This window comes from Ursus maritimus, unplaced genomic scaffold (genome assembly GCF_017311325.1).
Source record: "Ursus maritimus isolate PB19 unplaced genomic scaffold, ASM1731132v1 scaffold_12, whole genome shotgun sequence".
Classification (NCBI taxonomy): Eukaryota; Metazoa; Chordata; class Mammalia; order Carnivora; family Ursidae; genus Ursus; species Ursus maritimus.
Genome location: NW_024423564.1, coordinates 51309232 through 51330439, shown reverse-complemented (window position 1 = coordinate 51330439; position 21208 = coordinate 51309232). Strand labels below are relative to the sequence as shown.

Below are 21208 nucleotides of genomic sequence, written 5' to 3'. Positions count from 1 at the left end.
GTTTTATTATAAAGGCTACAACTCAGAAACGGCCAAGTGAAGATACTCTTACGGCGAGGTCTAGGAGCGCCCTGAATGCGGAGCTTTCATGCTCTTTTCCCTTGGAACCAGAGCACATTACCCTCCCAGCACGTCTGTGTATTCACCAACCAGGGACATCCACTGAATTCAATTTGGCATCCCGAGTTTTATTGGAGTTTCATTAGGTAGGCCTGATCGGCTGTTAGAGAACTGAACCTCCAGCTTCCTTTCTCTCCCTGGACATCAGGAGGGCTGGCTGATACCACATGACCCAAGGCCCCAGCCCTCTAATCACATGGTTGGTGCTTCTGGCGTTGACCAGCCCCTTGTAAGGGCCCACCTTGAGTCACTCCTATCACTCGGAAAATTCTAAGAACTGGGGACAAAGACCAGTTAAATTTTTTATTATACAACAATATTCATAGTAAGTATGTCCTATAATCATCAATTATTTGTGTGTAAGAAGCAGCGTTAAAGGTTTTCTGGCTCAGACTATTATGTAATCAGGTATCTTTCCTACAGTTTTAATGGTATAGAGATATGTTTTTATGCCTTGACCACTCAATGCAGAAAAGGCTCATTATTTCCCAAGGCAACCTATTCCCTAGTTGGACAAATTTAACAATGAGGTTTTTTTTTTTCCTATATTGGATGGTAAACCCTATAATTTTAGTTACTTTTTCTAGTTCTTCCTCTGAAGAAATACAGAATAAGTCTATTGCTTTTTCCATAAGAAAAGACTTCTAATAGGGGGTGCCTGGGTGGCACAGCGGTTAAGCGTCTGCCTTCGGCTCAGGGCGTGATCCCGGCGTTACGGGATCGAGCCCCACATCAGGCTCCTCCGCTATGAGCCTGCTTCTTCCTCTCCCACTCCCCCTGCTTGTGTTCCCTCTCTCGCTGGCTGTCTCTCTCTCTGTCGAATAAATAAATGAAATCTTTAAAAAAAAAAGAAAAGACTTCTAATAATATTTGAAGACCACTGTCATGAAACCTTGGTCACTTTTTTTGTTTTCCCTGTCTTCTATTCTCCAAGTCAGTGGTCTTTTTGAAATTTATTTATTTTTTGACTATGCATCGCTGTCAGTAAATTTTGAGCAGAGCTCCAATATATACACTGTACGTATCAGTTATATGTCAGTTATATAGATGCACCCTTGTTAACCCATATATTAGGAAATGATAAAGCTCAATATTTTTATTTAAAGATGAAAGTAAATATGAACAAGAGTTCTAGTATTTTTGTCTACACCTCATAAACTTCTTCGGAGATTACAGCTCTGTATTTGACTTTCCACAACGTGTCCTAAGAAGTGCTCTCTAGTTTCCCCAACTAGCTGTGCTCTTGTAGATATTAGCCTAGGTTTTCTGGGTTGTCCAGAAATATGGTGTACACAGACATGAGCATATCCTGTGAATGGGTTTTGATCACAGAATGCAGTGAGATTTCTGTCCTATGATCATTATATTTCTGTTAATGCAATCCGAGATTGTATTAGTGTTTAAAGGAAGTATATCTTGCTCTTGGGTCTTTTAGAAAGTATAGGCCACACCTAGGCTCTCTGCAGTAACTCCTCTCCGGTATTGCTTTTTGTCTTTTCTCTTCAGCTAAGAACGTATATTCTCTACTCTGCCTTTGTACTTAGATTGATGTGTGCCACAGAGATTATGCTTATTTTAGTGCAAGTTTCACAATTTTTTTTTTTTAATTTTACTGTTTGAGAGAGGGAGAGAGAGCATGAGCAGGGTGAGGGGCAGAGGGAGAAGCAGACACCAAGCTGAGCAGAGAGCCCGATGCAGGACTCGATCCTAGGACCCCGGGATCACGACCTGAGCCGAAGGCAGACACAACTGACTGAGCCACCCAGGCGCCCCTAGTTTCACAATTTTAAATAAGATGTTCTACTCATACGCTGATGGAGAAGTTACTTCACCAAGTATGGCTTTTTGTTTGTGTGGGCGGCAAGGGAGGGGGATGAAATCTACCTCGCTCGAACACGTGCAAAGCATCTGGAGGTTGTATGGAACGTTTCTTGGTGTTCAGGAAAGATAAGAGCTTCTTATTAACCCATAAGTTCCATCTGTCTTTCCTTCACTATGTCCTTTATATCGTCACTCTATCCCTTACTATACTTTGAGCTCCTCACAGAGGGCTGTGAGGAAGCTACGAATTGTAATTCCTTATGTTTATATTAAATGTAGTGCATGTAATATGCTTATATTTGTACCCTTGTTTTATTTTTCACATAACTCACACACGTTTACTTGGAGTTCGTCTCTCCCACTAGAATGTAAGTTCCGTAATTGTGAAGATTTACGTCTTCTTCATCTCATGTACCTAAGACAACACTGTTATTTATAATGAAAGGGACTTAAGTATTTGTTTACAGATGAGTCCCCTTCCTCTACATCTCTGTTCCACAACTCGCACATACCTGGTTACTCACATGCGGTCTGGTCTGTAAATTCCTGACTACTCTTGTCTGCCTTTCCTGTCTCATCTGTATGCTTCCGTCAGATTGACTTTCCTCCCAGGCCCAATTTGGTTATGTTACTCTGACCGTACCGATCTTTTCTCTTCAATCCAGACCTTCTAACCACCTTAAAAAATACAGTGTAGATATTCTAGGCTTCTTTCTTTATATATGTGTGTGTGTCCATTTTAAATTTTAAATAGTGCGCAATTTGTTATAGTCTAAATTATATTTTTAACAGCTTTATTGAGGCATAATTGCCTTTAATTGGCACATATTTAGGGTGTAAAAAATAAGTTTTGACATGTATAAAATCATAAGTATATGTAAATTTTGACATATGTATGTACCCATATGTATATCACCATAATCAAAATAATGAACATATTTATTACTCTCAAAAGTTTCCTTCTGGCCTTTTGTAATCTCTCTCTCCCCCATCCCCAGGAAACTACTGATTTCATTTCTGTCACTATGGCTTGTATTTTCTAGAAATTTCTATAAATGGAATCACACAGTATGTACTCTTTGGCTTCTTTCCACTCAGCTTATTGAGATACATTTATGTTGCTGCACGTATCAATATATTTTTTTTCTTTTTAATGAGTAGGATTCCATTCCACAATTTGCATATTCATTGATTTGCTGATGACCAGTTAGGTTATTTCTAGTTTGGGGTTATTACAAATAAAATTTCTTGAACATTTGTGTACTAGTCTTTATGTAGCCTTCGCTCTTATCTCTCACCAGTAAATTAGCTGTGGAGTGGCTGGAGCATAAGGTAGATGTATGTTTAAGTTACAGGAAACTGCCAACTCTTTTCCAGCGTGGTTAAACCACTTTGCATTCTCACCCATCACTGTCTAGGGCTGCAGTGTGCTCAGTCTTCTCACCAACACTTGACGTGTTAGTGCTTTAATTTTAGCCTTTCCGTTGGGTACCTGGTGCTATCTCACTGTGATTTTGAGTATTCCTTTCGACTGATGATTTTGAACATCTTTTAATATGCTAATAAACCATATTCATATCTTTTTTATATCTTTTTAAATGTTTTGCACATTTTAAAATTGAGTTCTCTTTTTCTTAAGTTGTAAGCGCTCTTTATTCTAGATGCAAGTCTGCCGTTGTATATATATGGATTTGCAAATATTTTTTCACTCCGTAAGATGTCCTTTGTTAACAATGTCTCTTGAAGAACAAAACTTATTATTTTGGCGAAGTCCAATTTATTATTTTTCTCTTATAATTTGTACGTCTTTTGTCAGATTTAAGAAATCTTTGCCAAATTTAAGGTCATTAAATGCTCTCTCATGTTTGAGAAGTTGTATAATTTTACCTTTTATATTTAGAGCTGGGGTTCATTTTGAGTTAATTTTTGTTTATGGTGTGAAGTAAAGTTCTAGGTTAATTTGTTTTTACAGTTGTTGCAACATCATTTATTAAAAAGGGTTACCCTTTTCCCACTGAACTTCCACTGAGGTTCACTGTATATGCGGGGCTCTGTTACGGACTCTCCCTTGTGTTCCATTGATCTAAATGTCTGTCTGTATCCCAGTGTGACATTATCTTGATAAATGTAGCTTTGCAATAAGCCCTGAAGTCAGTTAGTGTAAGCCCTCCAACTTTATTCCTCCTTTTTCAATTTGTTTTGCCTATCCTATGCCCTTCGAATTTATATATAAATTTTAGAACCAGCGTGTCAATTTCTATGAAAAATATCAGTAATTTGGTTGAGCTTGTGTTGAATCTATATAGAATTTGAGCAGAATTGACAGTGTTAAGGTTGAGCCATACGGTCCATTTCTCCATTTATTTAAGGTCTTCTTTAATTTGTTGCAGCAGTAATTTGTAGTTTTCAGGGTACAAATCTTACACATATTTTGCCAGATTTATCCATAGTATTCTACGTTTCTTGATATGATTTTAAATAGTTTTGCTTTTTAAATTTCAATTTTTCATATCATGTTGCTAGCATATATAAGTACAATTGTTTTTGTATCATATCTTGCAAACCTAGCTTATTATTTCTTGTAGGTTTTTGTTCTTAGGATTTTCTTTTTTTTTTAAAGATTTTATTTATTTATTCGACAGAGATAGAGACAGCCAGCGAGAGAGGGAACACAAGCAGGGGGAGTGGGAGATGAAGAAGCAGGCTCATAGCGGAGGAGCCTGATGTGGGGCTCGATCCCATAACGCTGGGATCACGCCCTGAGCCGAAGGCAGACGCCTAACTGCTGTGCCACCCAGGCGCCCCTGTTCTTAGGATTTTCTAACTAGACAATCATATAATCCACAGATAAACACAATTTTGTTTCTTTCCAATATGTATGCCTTCTACTCCTTTTTCTTGCCTTGCTGCAATAGACAGAAATTCCGGCATAGTTTGTGCATTGAACTGGTGAGAGTGGACAGCTTTGCTTTGTTTCTGACCTTAAGGAGAGAGCATTCATTCTTTTATTATGTCAGCTATAACTTTTTCACAGATTTTCTTTTTCAAGCTGGGAACTTTGCCTTCTATTTCTATGTTGCAAAGAAATTTTGTCATGATAATTGCGGGAATGTATCCAGTGATTTTTCTCCACTAACTGAGATGATCATGTGTATTTTTTTGTTTTTGTTTGGTCTGCTAGCGTGATGAATTACATTGACTTTTTCCATGTTAAGCCAACCTTTTATTCCTAGGATAAACCTCACTTGGTCATGACATATTCTAGTCCTTTTTATATCATGCTGATTGAAATTGTTGTTCAAGCCTTCTCGAGGAAGGGAGGATGGGGCACAGTGGGAGATCTAGCCAAGAACTAAGGGTAAGGGCAGTTAGATGTGAGGCTGTAGACATTTTCAGAGTGTTTTGATTTCAGTGGTGGTTGTTCTAAATTGGGAAATACTGTATTCATTAAAGCCGTGAAAAAATATTAATGTTTTGTAACAACACACAGTGACTAACTGAAAAAAGAGAGGAGGTGGTGGTGAAATCTCTAACCATAATTGTGGATTTGTCTACTTTTTCACTTCTAGAAATTTTTGCCTTATATGTTTTGAAGCTTTGTTATTTGAGGCACATTTAAGATTGTTGTATCCTCTTGATGAATTGACCTCTTTATCACTATGAAATGCCCGGCTTTATCCCTCTTTCCTAATAAACAATCTGTCTTTATAAACAACTCATGCTGATGACCTAATCTTCCTACCACCAGTCGTGAAATGGACTCGTTCTAAAGAAAGTACTTTCTAATGGGCATTTTTCCAAAGATGAAATGGACTGGTTTAGCAAGTAATAAAACTTGAAATGTACTTTCGAAAACATGGGATAAACTTGTAGAGAGGTTATATATGTATAATATCCAAATATTTTTGATTGTTGGGTTAAATGCTTTTTTTAAAGACACTTATATTTTACCCCCCTTTTTCCTTAAAACAACACAACCCTTCCTTCCTTCCTCCCTCCCCCCTCCCCCTCTTCCCCCTCCCTTTCTTTCTTCCTTTTTCTTCCTTTCTTTTCTTTTTCTTTCCTTTCCTTTTCTTCCTTCCTTCCTTCCTTCCTTCCTTCCTTCCTTCCTTCCTTCCTCCTTTTCTTTCCTTTCTCTCCTTTTTGTCTGTCTGTCTGTCTGCCTTCCTTCCCTCCCTTCTAGCTCTACACCCACCGTGGGGCTTGAACTCACAACCCAGAGATGAAGAGTTGCATGAATCACATGTTCTACCAACTGAGCAAGCGAGGCGCCCTGAAATTAAATGTTTTTTGAAGTGCTTTCTATGACCATTTCCAGTTGCTTTATAATAATTAGATGAAATTACTTCATATATTTTCTATCTCATGGTCCTTTTTGTCTATATACTATTTATTCTGAAAACATCCCCCCCCCTTTTTAAAAAAGATTGATTGGAGAGAGAGTGTGTGTGCGCCTGTGGGGAGGGCCAGAGGGAGAGAGAAACTCTAAGCAGACTCCACACTGAGTAGAGCTGAACATGGGCTCCGTCTCACGACCCTGAGATCACAACCTGAGTTGAAACTACGAGTCAGTCCCTTAAAGGACTGAGCCACCCAGGTGGCCCTGTTCTGAAAACATCTCTTTTGATACATACTCTGGTAATTGTACTCAGGCAAACTTGTTAGAAAGTGTGGTTACCATTTATTCTTTTTATCAACTGTGTACAGTACTGTTTCTTTTGTTTTTGTGTTGTAAATATTTTTCTGTACATATATTCTTAAATGGATTGTAGGCTTTTCAAAGGAAAAGCCTTTCCTCCCCCACCGCCCACTCCCTGCCAAATTACCCCAAACACCTAACAAAAATAACTGAGCAAATAACATGGGTCGGTTAGTATTTTACTCAGTAAAAGAATTAGTTTAGTTGCTCTAAGCACTGGAGAAAGGAAAGGCTAGGTTTGGTGTTTTATTATGATGATAGGAGGGGTTGGAATTTTTAATAAAATTCTAGGTTTGAATCACAGGAAAGGGAGCTTGCCACTTTTTGTACAATGGCAAGCTCACTATATCATTGAACTTTGGATGAATTTGTTAAGTTTAAAAAAATATTTATTTGCCCTTTTTGGAGTTTGTTTTTATTATATCATAAAGTTAAATGTTTACTTTTATTTTCTTAAAGCAGTGCTCGGAACACCTCACAGCTTGCCCCATCTGATGAACCCATCCATCTCCCCCGCGTTTTTGCATTTGAATAAAACACATCAGGTATATAAATAGTGTTGAATACTGCAGTATGAAAACTTGGAATGACTCATTTGTTTGTTCTTAAAGTTTAAAATTCTCATGAAGTTAAACGAGTATTTTGTTTTTTAAACAAATCCTTAGTAATAACTATCGCTACATGAAAACATAATGAGTACATGAGATCAAATTAAGCTGATCCAAGCAGTATAGGTCCATCTATTGATCTCCGTTTATAGGGCATTAGGAAGGGAAGGAAGCGTATTTTGTGGTGTATTTTTCCAGAAAGAAGTGGTGAAAAACAAGTCTTCTGTGGTCTTAAACTATTTACAGAAAGAAAAAAATAAATGAACATGAACTCTTTATTCTTAAAATGTAATCTATATAAACATAATTCCTATAAGAATAAAAAATAATTGTTGTACTTTTTTCAGATTAGTGTTTTAAAATGTATTTGTGTGTGTAAACATAATGTGGGAGATAAGTGTACTCATTACGTCCCGGTGCTGCTGAGGGCTGTATCTCTGTAGCAGCCTAATTACAAATGCAACGTAATGCGGAACAGATGATCGATGGAGATTGAGTGAAGGAGCGTCTAGTCCTAAACACCAGCTTTTTGAGGGAAAGGCTAATCTTTTATTTCGCTTTCATTCTTAGAATCTAACGTAGGACCTTATATATTATAGGGTCTTTAGTCATTCATTTATTCCACATTGAGATTCCGACCTGTACTGGCCACTCTGCCGGTCCCTGCGGCTATAGCACCGAACAAAACTGTTCCTAGTCCTTGTTCTTAAAGAATTTCGACAAATATAGAAAACACATGTGAATTACAGTGAGGTGTGAGGAGTGACAGGAGAGGGGAGCTCAGAGTATTGACGATATTCTCTTTATTTTAGAATCAAGACTAGAATGTGCCATTTTGCCCGGGGGGCTTGTCCAAGCTGCCTCTCGTGCTCATTGAACGTCACTGTCCCAGCAACAGTGGCCTGCTTTTGGTCCTCAGAGGACCTTGATCCCCTCTCCTTGGGGCTTTGCTCCCCTGCTGTTCCTTCTGCCTGGAATGCTCCCCGCCCCAACACCACCGAAGTCCCCCCGACGTAGCCTAGGTACTTCGCCACAGCCTTTAGGTCTCTGCGTGAGAGTTAGCTCCTTGGGGAAAGCTTCCTTGAATTTACTAATCTAGATCAAATCCCCAGCTGTCCTCCGAGCTCCTGTGCGTTTCCTCCATATGCTCATCACCATTCGTAATTCTATGTTTTTATAATTAATGTTTCCCTTCCCCAGGAGCCTCTAAGATCCTTGAGGACAGGTCGTATTTTGCATTTCTCACTATGTAGCACGGTGCCTGGCACAAAGAAAGTGCTCAATAAATATTTGTTGGATGATTAAATGAATAAATAAATGATTGAATGACATTGAAATGAAAGCCAAAAAGGGGGAAGAAGGATGAAAGAAAAAAAGGAGAGGATGTGGAGTTAGTTTCATGACTGCGTGGTCACATCTTGTATATTATTAAAAGAATTAAGTAGTGTTGCCTAAAGTGGGAAACTGGCATATTAAGAAGCTGTGGCTTTTGCTCAGATCAGCTGGAGAATTGAACTTTAAAATTGAATTGGGTTCTGTGACAAGTAGCTTTCCAAAGTTAAACTAATGGGATGCTTTATCATTTTCACAGAGCACAGTTATGGGTGGTACTTCCAATTTATTCCTTCAGAATCTTTCTCACGTACCACTGGCACAGCAGCAATTAATGAAGTTTGAAAATATTCATACTAACAACGTAAGTATGGAATTATTTTTTTCTTTTGAGTTGAATTCATTCCTTTTCTAGATTCAGGCTGCTGGTCAGATTGTTGATGAGTTTTCACATGTGTAGCCTTTTCATGAGATGATCCCCCATGGCCACGGGCAGAAGTCTTACTTTCTTTTCTTCTTTTGCAGAAACCAGGCTTACTTGGAGACCCCCCAGCCATGGTACTTCAAAGCGCAGTAGGGATAGGGTCAGCACTTCCTTTGAAAACAGAGTTGGGTCCTCATGGAGAAGCACATAAAAGTAAATGATATGCATTTACTGAGCAATCAGTAAACAGATTTGAGATTTAAAGATGGTTTACCTATATTCTGCTTTTAGTTACAGAAAGGTCAAAGTTGAGTTTTATTCAGTCATTTAAAATTTTAAGAGCCCTCTTGGCTTGTCTATTTTTAATATTAGAGAACTATTGATAAGTTATTGATGGACTTGCTTCCATGCCAAGATCACCCTTTCCCTGTTGGATATGCTTTAATATTTGATGAAGGTTCACAGCAGCATGAGGCAAAGACATAGACCCCTTTGAGGCTGACAGGCTGCCCGCTGGGCTGACAACATGTTACATAGGTATCCATTTAATTTTTGCCTGAATAAGAAACACTTAGCTTTTAAGGAAATATGTGGTATTTTGATGTAAACTTTGATTATTTACTTGATTATGATATTTTTTAAATGAGATCTCCAAACTACTAGTAGAAGAAAAATAGTGACATGTGTACATTGTGCTTCTGAAAAGATGACAAATTTAAACAAAACCATTATTTTTTAGAAAAACAAGAGCATGTGGTGTATTATACCAAGATTTCTTATTTGAATGCAATTTCGAAAGGTACTTTCAGTTTGAAGTGTAATTGAAATTTGTTTGAAGTGATTATGCTGGGAAAACAGAAGGGCCACCAGTAATAATAATAATTTCAAAAGTCAGTTAAATACGGGTAGTATATTTAGCCTCTGCATAAAACCAGTGAGTCAAATGATTGAATGAATTAATCAGTTCTGACTGTTGGAATTGACTGCACGGAAGTTGAACTAGGATACAGACAGTCGTAGAAACTTTTATGGTATGGTGAGGCCTATTCTAAATATTAAATTTGGTATCACTAAAAGGTTATGCAAATGTTTATTATTTGTGTTGGATTAAATAATAGGCCATTTGCTTTCACACGCACTGCTTTAAGAACATTGAAAAGTCAGTGTCCAAATAAATACATTGCTAAAAGAACTTAAGTAACCACCTCTAAGTATTTAGGACTAGAGATAATTAAAGCAATTTGTGTAGTGAATTTGTAAAATATGAATTAGACTTAAAGTAGTTCTCAAAATGAGCTCTTTTCATTTTGAAGTACAGATTTTTAAAAAGTGGAATGGCTCAGCATTTTCCTATTAAGACTTTCATTCCTTCCAGAATTTATTTCCTGTAAATAAAAATGTAAAACTTTGTGTTAAATTTGGTGCCTGTCTATTCACAAATATTGATGTTTTTTTAAACCAGTGGTGTGCTGATGTTTAAAAACCAGCTCTCTGGGTTAAAAAAAAATAGTCTTGATTTCTGTAGCGTTCGTGGAGCTCCTTGTGTAAACACTACCACTCATAGCCAGTTGCACGCTACCCGCGTGAAGGCATTGAATGCAGGAGCTGGGAAAAGATCGCACAGCCAACCATTATGACCTGGTGCAGGTCAGCCGATCAGATTTATTGTTGGATTTAACTTTACCAATTTTTAAGTGTCAGAGACCTTTTTTTAACTGAAGACATATTTAATTATTCCCTTCAAATATGGAAGCAGGCGATTTACAGTGATTGAGCATAAAAAAGAAGGCACCTGCTATAACTTAAGTACCAAAGAATACATACCTCTTGCTCTCAAATTCTAAAATTTGAAAGTTAGAGTTAAAAAATATCCTCGATATTATCCTGGAAGTTGTTGAAAATAAGAAAAGCAGGATTACTGCTAGAGGTGTTTGCTTTTCCGTATAGGAACTTGCTACTTTACAACCACTGACTTCACCTGAGCTAACTGTTCTCTACCAGATACAGAATAGGCTTCTCCACATCTCCCCCAGACGTTAACACAGCCGGAGGACTGTCGCGAATGGCTCTTGTCTAACCAAAAGCTTCTTGCGTTTGTGGTTCGCTACAGCGTCTCATCTGATTCCAACTCAAACAACCGTAACAGCTGGAATGGGCATATTACCATTCTTTCCAAATCAGCACATTGCTGGACAGGCTGGGCCAGGGCACGGGAATACTCAGGAGAAACAGCCAGCCTCGGTGGGGAAGACAGAAGGAAATTTCTCAGGGTCACAGGCTTATCTTCAGAGCTTTCCAAACCTGACTGCTGGAGGCTTGCTGACGGGACACCATAAGCAACAGCAAAGTCAACCAAGAGGCACGGAGATAAGTTCCGGGGTAAGAAAACTGTGTGTTTATGCATACACACACACACATGTACACACACACGTGTACATGTGTGTACTACATGTATGTAGATACTATGCAGGAATATATATATATGCATGTTTTTTTAAAGATTTTATTTATTTATTGGACAGAGAGAGACACAGCGAGAGAGGGAACACCAGCAGGGGGAGAGGGAGAGGGAGAAGCAGGCTTCCCGGTGAGCAGGGGGCCTGATGTGGGGCTCGATCCCAGGACCCTGGGATCATGACCTGAGCCGAAGGCAGCCGCTTAACGACTGAGCCACCCAGGTGTCCCTGCATGTATATTCTTTTAAAATTTTATCTAAATTTCTAATTATCTAAAATTCTAATTTTAGAAGATTCTAAATTGGGGGTTATTTTACAGGTAGTATAATTTATGAAGTATCATAAAGCATCCTAACTATTTTTAAATGTCAAAGAAAGTTAATAGACTTAAAGTATATAAATATGGATTGCAAACTGGATAATTGATATATCAATGACATGATTTTTTCAGTGTGTATTTCTCAAAATAGAAGAAAATATTGCCCTCTTAAAAAAACCCTGTTATGGGGGCGCCTGGGTGGCACAGCGGTTAAGCGTCTGCCTTCGGCTCAGGGCGTGATCCCGGGGTCCTCTGCTATGAGCCTGCTTCTTCCTCTCCCACTCCCCCTGCTTGTGTTCCCTCTCTCGCTGGCTGTCTCTATCTCTGTCAAATAAATAAATAAAATCTTTAAAAAAAAAAAGTCTGTTATTATAAAATAATTTAAATAGGGATTCTTTATTATAGATTCTATATATTATATAGAATATATTATATTATAGATTATTTTAGATTACATCACAAAAAGTCTAGTTAATATTATAGATTCTATATATTCTAAAAAGTTTGAGATACTAAAAAATGCTTGATGTTTTACAAATGAAATATAAACAAGTTCAAAATTTTATAGTTTGGAAAATCTTAAGAGTGCCATTAATACTTATATAATTATATGATATTTATGAGGCTTTCTAAGTAAATAATGTTTTTCAAAATATATTTGTTTTCTGGGGCGCCTGGGTGGCACAGTGGTTAAGCGTCTGCCTTCGGCTCAGGGCGTGATCCCGGCGTTATGGGATCGAGCCCCACATCAGGCTCCTCCGCCATGAGCCTGCTTCTTCCTCTCCCACTCCCCCTGCTTGTGTTCCCTCTCTCGCTGGCTGTCTCTATCTCTGTCGAATAAATAAAATCTTTAAAAAAAAAAAAAAAATATATATATATATATATATATTTGTTTTCTACTTTAAACGTATACTCTATTGCTAATTAGGGTATTATTTTAATATTTGAAGGCAAAACCAATTTTATTTTATCTAAAAAATGTCAAAGTCCATTATTAAACTCTGGTCTACTCAAAAGAATCTAACCACTGTTTTAATTCTGGAAGATTTCACCCAGTTATTTTATTGATTCTTAGACCAGTGACATTTGTTTGTTTTAGAAGATTTTATTTATTTATTTGAGAGAGAGAGAGTGAGCAGGAGCTGAGAGGAGAGGGAGAGGCAGTCTCCCTGCTGAGCAGGGAGCCAGACACGGGGCTTGATCCCAGGACCGAGATCATGACCTGAGTGGAAGGCAGATGCTTAACCAACTGAGCCACCCAGGCACCCCTAGGCCAGTGACATTTGTAAATGTTATCATTGATAGGTAGAATAAAGTACATTTAGTTTTTATTCATACCCTGAAATACCCTTTGGTCTGTAAATAGTATAAAACTCTATATAGTTATAAGCAGCATGTGAGGGAAAAAAATTCATGTAGTTGGCTATTTTCAAATGTTAAAATAATAATACTGAATTTGGAGGAGGTTTTATTGTCAACTAGTCATAGCAGCAGGTATGGATAGAATGCTCTGCGATTGTTCATTGAGAAAGCTAAGGCAATTCTTCCAGAATAAATTTTAAAAATTTATCTGCAGTATTAATTTCTTGGGTTGTTGAGGGAAACTGAACAAATAGAACTTCTATATGACTGTGCTATGTCTTTTTGCACAAAAAACACCAGATTTCAGAAAAGCTTGATTTAAGGTGATTCACGTAATGGGCAGAGTCTTTCAGGAAGAAAACAGCCAAAGTGGCCCAGGGCCTGGAAAACAGGTTCTGTGGAAAGAACTGTGGGAAATGGATACGTGTAACTCAGAAAGGGAGGACCAGCTGGATATACATTTAAAAAATATACTCTCAGACTAGTCACATGGTAATTTGTGTTTGACCAGTAGGCAGACCTAGTCCAATAAGTGCGACATACAATAAAGCAAATCTAGGCTGAATATAACAAAGACCAGCTGAAGCTTTCAAACAAAGAAAAAGCTGAAAATAACTAAGCAGATCGCTGGTGAGCATTGGTGCGGTCTGTTGTGGAGTGATTCCTCTGACAGCAGGGGTTTGAACCAGGTCATCTCAAAGTCAGTTTTCCAAGAATGTAACAAGATTTTTGACTTTTCTAAACATAATTGGTTTAACTTGGCTTTAGGTTTTTAGACCTGCATTTTTAAGAAATTTTTTTTATTAAGGTATAATTGACATACAGCGTTACATGAGTTTCAGGAATATAACATAATGATTTGACATTTGCATGTATTACAAAATGATCACCATAGAAAGTCTAGTTAACATCCGTTACCATACATGGTTATAACTTTTTTTTCTTGTGGTGAGAACTTTTAAGATCTGTTCTCTTAGCAACTTTCCAACATACAGCACGGTATTATTCACTGCCGCCCCCGTGCTGTACGTTACAGCCCCATGACTTACTTATTTCATAACTGGCTCTTTGTACCTTTTGGCTTCTTTGACCCATTTTGCCCACACTGCCTCTGACAACCACCAATCTGTTTTCTGTATCTGTGAACTCGTTTTGTTTTTTGATTCTACATATAAGTGAGATCATATGGTGCTTGTATGTCTCTGTTTGACTTTTCTTCACTTAGCATAATGCCCTCAAGGTCCATCCATGTTATCACAAATAGCAAGGTTTCCTTCTTATTTAAGGCTGAATATATACACACATTTTCTTTATTCATCCATCAAAGAGCGCTGATGTTTTCGTATCTTGGCTGTTGGGAATAGTGCTGCAGTGAACATGGGAGTGCATGGTCTCTTTGAGACAGTGATTTCACTTCCTGTGAATATATACCCAGAGGTGGTATTACTGGATCATATGGTAGTTCTTTTTATTATTTTACGAACTTCCCTACTATTTCCCATTATGGCTGTATCCATTTTCTCCTATACAGTAAATTGTGTTTTCATTTTGTCGATAGTTTCCTTTGCTGTACAGAAGCTTTTTAGTTTGACGTAGTCCCACTTGTTTATTTTTGCTTTTTTGCCTATACTTTTTGTGTCATGTTCAAAAAATCTTTGCCAAGACTAACGTCAAGAAACTTTTCCCCTATATTTTCTTCTAGGGATTTTATGGCTTCAGGTCTTATCTTTAAGTCTTTAATCCAATTTGAATGAATTCTTACGTATGGTGTGAGATCCTAGTACAACCTCTTTCTTTAGTGTATAGATGTCCGATTTTCCCATCACCACTTATTAGACTGTCCTTTCCCATTGTGAATTCCTGACTCCCTTGTCAAAGATTCGTTGACTACATATGTGTGTGTTTATGTCTGAGCTAGCTCATTTGATCATGGTGTACAGTTTCTCTATTGTTAAATTTGGATTGCTAGTATTTTGTTGAGGATTTTTGCATCTGTGTTCATCAGGGATATTAGTCTGTAATTTTTTTTTTTCTTGTAATGTTCTTGTCTGGCTTTGGTCTGAAGATGATGTTGGCCTCATTAAATAAAATAGGAAATGTTCCCTCCTCTTCAACTTTTTAGAAGCGTTTCAGAAGAAATGGCATTAATTTTTCTTTAAATTCACCGGTGAAGCCATCTGGTCCTGATATTTTCATTGTTGGGAGGTTTTTGATTACTTCTTATCTCACTATTGGTCTGATAAGATTTTCTATTTCTTTATTATTTGGTCTTGGTAGGTTGTAAGTTTCCAGGAATGTATCCCTTTTTTTTTTCCTGGGTTATCCAGTTTGTTGGAATGTATTTCTTGGTAACAGTCTCTTACGATCCTTTATATTTCTGTGGTATCAGTTTTAATGTCTCCTCTTTCATTTGTAACTATTTGAGTTCTCTCTTTTGGTTAGTCTAGTGAAAGGTTTCTCTATTTTGTTTATCTCTTCAAAACTCCAACACTTAGTTTCATGGATCTGTCTTTCTAGAAAGTCTTTCATTTCTGTTCTAACCTTCTTCTTTTCTCCTTTCTGCTAATTGTGGGCTTAGTCTGTTCTTCTTTTTCTAGTTCCTTGATGTATAATGTTAGGTTGTTTGAGATCTTTCTTTTTTCTTCTTGTAGGCATTGCTATAAATTTCCCTCTTAGAACTGCTTTTGCTGTATCCCATAAGTTTTGTATGCTATGTTTCCATTTTCATTGGTCTCAAGATATTTTTTGAGTTCTCTTTTGATTTCCTCCTTGACCTGTGGGTTGTTCAGGAGTGTGTTGTTTAGTTTTCTGTATATCTGTGCATTCTCCAGTTTCCCTCCTGTTATTGATTTCTAGTTTCATACCATTGTGGTCGGAACAACACGTGATATGGTTTCAGAATTCTTAAATTTGTTCAGACTTGTTTTGTGATCCAACATATCTATTTTTTTCTTTTTCTTTCTTTCTTTTTGTCTCTTTTTCTCTCTGTCTGCTTCTGCTTTTGGTGTCAGACCCAAAAAAACACTGGCAAATTCAGTATCATGAAGCAGTCTACCTAAGCTTTTAAGAGCTTTATAATTTTAGCTCTTGCATTTAGGGCTTTGATTTTTTTTTTTTAAAGATTTTATTTATTTATTTGACAGAGATAGAGACAGCCAGCAAAAGAGGGAACATAAGCAGGGGGAGTAGGAGAGGAAGAAGCAGGCTCACAGCAGAGGAGCCTGATGTGGGGCTGGATCCCAGAATGCCGGGATCACGCCCTGAGCCGAAGGCAGACGCTTAACGACTGAGCCACCCAGGCACCCCTAGGTCTTTGATCTTTGAGTTAATTTTTGTATATGGTGTAAGGTGAGAATCTGCTTTATCCTTTCACATGAGATATCCAGATTTCCCAGCACTTTTGTTGAAAAGACTGTCCTTTCCCCACTGAATAATCTTGACACTCTTGACAAAAATCATTTAACCATATATTCAGGGACTTACTTCTGGATTTTCTGTTCTGTTCCATTTGTCTGTATGTCTTTATGCCAGTACTACACTGTTGAGATTACTGTAGCTTTGTAGTGAGTTTGAAATCACAAAATATGAGCCTTCCATTCTTGTTCCTATTTTTCACTCTTTTCAACATTGTTTTGACTATTTGTGGTCCCTTGAAATGCCATATGAATTTTAGGGTGGATTTTTCTTTTTCTGAACAAAAAAAAGGTTGGAATTTTATAGGGACTGTATCGAATCTCTAGGTCACTCTGGTTAATACTGACATTTTAACGATACATCTTCTAATCCATGTACATGAGATGCCTTTCCTTTTATTTATGTCTTTTAATCCAGTAATATTTTTAAATTTTTCTTAAGATTTATCTATTTTAGAGAGAGTGTGTGGGGGGAGGGGCAGAGGGAGAGGGAGAGAGAGAATCTCAAGCAGACTCCACACTGAGTGCAGAGCCACACATAGGGCTTGATCCCAGGACCCCAAGATTATGACCTGAGCTGAAACCAGGAGTTGGACACTAAACCAACTGAGCCACCTAGGTGCCCCTGTTTTTAACATTTTTAATATTTAATACAGTGTATTCAAAATATTAGTTCAAAATGTAATATATACTGAACTATTAAGATATTTTACATTCTTTGGTACTAACTCTTTGAGAGTTAGTATATATTTTACATTCTGCATACATCTCAGCTTAAACCACATTTCTTATGCTCAGTAGTCATGTGTAGCTAGTAGCTACCATGTCGGACAGGGCAGTCAGATATTTTCATGGCTTATCCCTCACTTTATTGAGATTTTTGCTTAAATATCACTTTCAGCAATGTTGTGTAGTTTTTAGTGAGTAAGTATTTTTCTTCCTTGGTTCAGTTATTCCTTTTTTTTTTCTTCTTTTTTTTTTTTGGTTCAGTTAATTCCTAAGAGTTCTTTCTTGATTGTTGTAAATGGAATTGTTTTGTTAATTTCTTTTTGGATTGTTCATTGTTAGTGTATTGAAATGCAACTGATTTTTGTATGTTGATTTTATATCCTGCAACTTTGCTGAATTCACTTATTCTAACAGTTTGTGCCTGTGTATTTGTAACATTTAGGGTTTTCATGCATCTGCAAGCAGAAATCACTTTACTTCTTCCACTCTAGTTTGGATGTCTTTTATTTCTTTTTCCTACTTAATTGTTCTGGCTAAAACTTCCAATATTATGTTGAGCAGAAGTGGTGAAAGCAGATAGCTTTGTCTTGTTCTTGTTAGAGGGAAAGATTTCAGTCTTTTACTATTGAATATGTTGTTGACTTTTCATATATAACGTCTCCTATATTAGGGTAGCTTCCTTCTATTTCAACTTTGCTGAGTGTGTTGAATTTTATTTTGTTTTTTTAAAAGATTTTATTTATGTATTTGAGTGAGAGAGAGAGAGCACAAGCAAGGGGAGCTGCAGAGGGAGAGGGAGAAGCAGGCTCCCTGCACGGGCTCAATCCCAGGACCCTGAGATCATGACCTGAGCTAAAGGCAGATGCTTAACCGACTGAGCCACTCAGGTGCCCCGAGTGTGTTGAATTTTAATCATGAAAGCATGTTGAATTTTGTCAAATGCTTTTCCTGCATCAGTTGCAGTGATTGTGGTTTTTTCTACATTCTGTTAATGTAGTGTATTATGTTGAATGACTTTTGTATATTGAACCATCCTTGCATTCTAGGAATAAATCCCAGTTGGTTATGGTGTATAATCCTTTTAATAAGCTACTGAATTTGGTTTGCTACTGTTTTGTTTGTGGTTTTGGCACCAGTATTTATAAGGGGTATTAGTCTATAGTTCTCTTTCTTTTTTGTGGTGTCTGGCTTTGATACTAGGACAATGCTGGAAGTATTCTCCATCAGTTTTGTGGAAGAGTTTGAGAAGAATTGGTGTTAATTCCTCTTAAAGTGTTTTGTTGAATAGTGATTCAAAGGGGCACATGCACCCCAATGTTTATAGCAGCAATGTCCGCAATAGCCAAACTATGGAAAGAGCCCAGATGTCCATCAACAGATGACTGGATAAAGAAGAATGAATACACACACACACACACACACACACTAGACTATTAGCCATCAAAAGAATGAAATCTTGCCATTTGCAATGACGTGGATGGAACTAGAGGGTATTATGCTAAGCGAAATAAGTCAGAGAAAGACAAAAATCATATGATTTCACTCCCATGTGGAATTTAAGAGACAAAACAGATGAACATAAGGGAAGGAAAGGAAAAATAAGACAAAATCAGAGAGTGAGGCAAACCATAAGAGACTCTTAACTCCAGGAAACAAATTAAGCATTGCTGTAAGGGAGGTGGGTGCGGGGATGGGGTAACTGGGTGATGGGCATTAAGGAGGGCACTTGATGGAATGAGCAGTGGGTGTTTTATGCAACTGATGAATCACTAAACTCTACCTCTGAAACTAATAATACACTGCATGTTAATTAATTGATTTTAAATTTAAAAATAAATCAAAATAAATGTTTTGTTGAATTACCCAGTGAAGCTATTTGGTTCAGGGCTTTTTTGTTGTTGTCGCTGGCACACTGTATTTTTAAAAATTTTATAAGTGATTCTCTTTCATAGCTGGAGTTGAGAACCCCTGATAGGATAGAATCTGATTACCTTGCTAGTCTAAGTACTTTAGCAACAAAATCTGAGAGTATTTTGCTGGCTACCTTTACTCAGTCACTGAGCTCTCTCTGGGGCACTGTCTTTCCTCATGCTATACACTTTCCTTTGGCAAATATGTAATGGTTTTAACTCCCACCTAGAATCTTATGGTTCCATCTTAGACTTCTTTTGAGCTATCATATCTACTTGACTGTGAATTTCTTAATGGCAGTATTCCTGTCTTACTCATTTTAGTATTATCAGTGCTTACCACAGCACCTGGAGCATGGTAAACATTCAGTAAGCACATTTGAATAGATAAATACATATGTATCTGTGATTTACATATCACAGGCAAATCTGGACTTCTTTGGGGCTTATGAAGATGTATGAGACAGATTTCTCAGTCCAAATACAACAATATTGGTCAGACAAAGAATAAATAAAAGGAGTTGTGGCTCTCGAATATAGAAACAAGCACTTGAGATTATACTTCATTCTGTTCAGGGAACAAAATAAAAATTAATTTGAAATTAAAATTTAGCTGCTAGCTTTAATTATAGTAACTTGAATTGTCTTATTTAAAATTTTTTTTTTTTTAAGATTTTATTTATTTATTCAACAGAGACAGAGACAGCCAGCGAGAGAGGGAACACAAGCAGGGGGAGTGGGAGAGGAAGAAGCAGGCTCATAGCGGAGGAGCCTGACGTGGGGCTCGATCCCAGAACGCCGGGATCACGCCCTGAGCCGAAGGCAGACGCTTAACCGCTGCGCCACCCAGGCGCCCCTGTCTTATTTAAAATTTTTTTTACCAACAGAGTGAAAAGTAAAAAATTCAGAACTGGGTGGCTGAGATGGTTAAGTGTCTGCCTTCGGCTCAGGTCATGATCCCGGGGTCCTGGGATCGAACCCCACATTGAGCTCCTGGCTCAGCTGGGAGTCTGCTTAGCCCTCTCCCCCTGCTCATGCTCTCTCTCTCTGTATCTCTCTGTCTCAAATGAATAAATAAAGTCTTTAAAAAAAAAGAAAAAAAAAGAACAAAATGATCTGAAGAATCAGCCCTTTTCTTCTGTTAAAGAAGTACTAGAACTCTTACCTGACCTGAGCTAGTTTTATTTATTTATATATATATATATATATATATATATATATGGCACCTAGTTATATAAAATTTAGTGATATATTTTCAAGAAATGTGAATTTCTAGGGTTATCTTCTAAATGTGGATTTGGGTTTTATTAAATCCGCCTATTTTGTTTGGTATTATTTTTAGAACCAGAGATAAGTAAGCTTTCCTTTATCATTTGGCTATAGCCACACACTATAAAATAAAAATCTTAATAGGAAAATGTAGGTAACAGTATTTCTGAAAATAAGGTATTGGAATTTGTTTTTTCTTGTGAAGTTGAATTCTCTCCTGTTTAAATGAGAAGGATTTACAAGAAGGCCTTTAATTCTCTTTCGGTTCTAAAGTTCTATGGTTTTAGAGAAGTTTAAAAACAAAACTAATTGAAAAAATAATAGCAAGTAAAATGTGACCATTTTCATCAATATCCAGAAATATTCTATAACTTTGTATGTTCAAACGTTAGGTTCCACAAATTTTTATTACACTAGGCTGATTTACTAAAAAATAAGTATTTCTCTACTCTTCATTTTTATTTTCCTGTACCTCTGATTAAACACCTACTGTTTTGTTTTTGATAAATAGGCTGCCTCTAAGAATCAGACTTCACTTTTGGGAGAACCACCAAAAGAAATACGGCTCAGTAAAAATCCATACTTGAACTTGGCAAGTGTGTTGCCCAGTGTGTGCTTATCATGTAAGTAAAAGCTCAGTATTAATATTTTGGAGTTTTATAAAGTATTTACTTTCCATAATCAGTTTTACTTTAATTTTTAACCGAATGGAAGCAAATAATGACTATTGGCGATTAATGCCTAAA

The 21208-nt window shown here is 37.2% G+C and overlaps 1 protein-coding gene across 1 annotated transcript in view; it reads left to right on the top strand.

Annotated features, from left to right (window-relative positions):
- The window catches only part of RAVER2 (ribonucleoprotein, PTB binding 2), a 91275-nt gene that overhangs the window by 39478 nt on the left and 30589 nt on the right, over positions 1 to 21208 (top strand). Inside the window, exons 6-10 of the mRNA XM_008690838.2 lie at positions 7100 to 7185; positions 8840 to 8944; positions 9106 to 9217; positions 11115 to 11383; positions 20974 to 21085. Coding sequence (XP_008689060.2) covers positions 7100 to 7185; positions 8840 to 8944; positions 9106 to 9217; positions 11115 to 11383; positions 20974 to 21085 — 684 coding nt within the window. The remainder of the gene's footprint in view (positions 1 to 7099; positions 7186 to 8839; positions 8945 to 9105; positions 9218 to 11114; positions 11384 to 20973; positions 21086 to 21208) is intronic.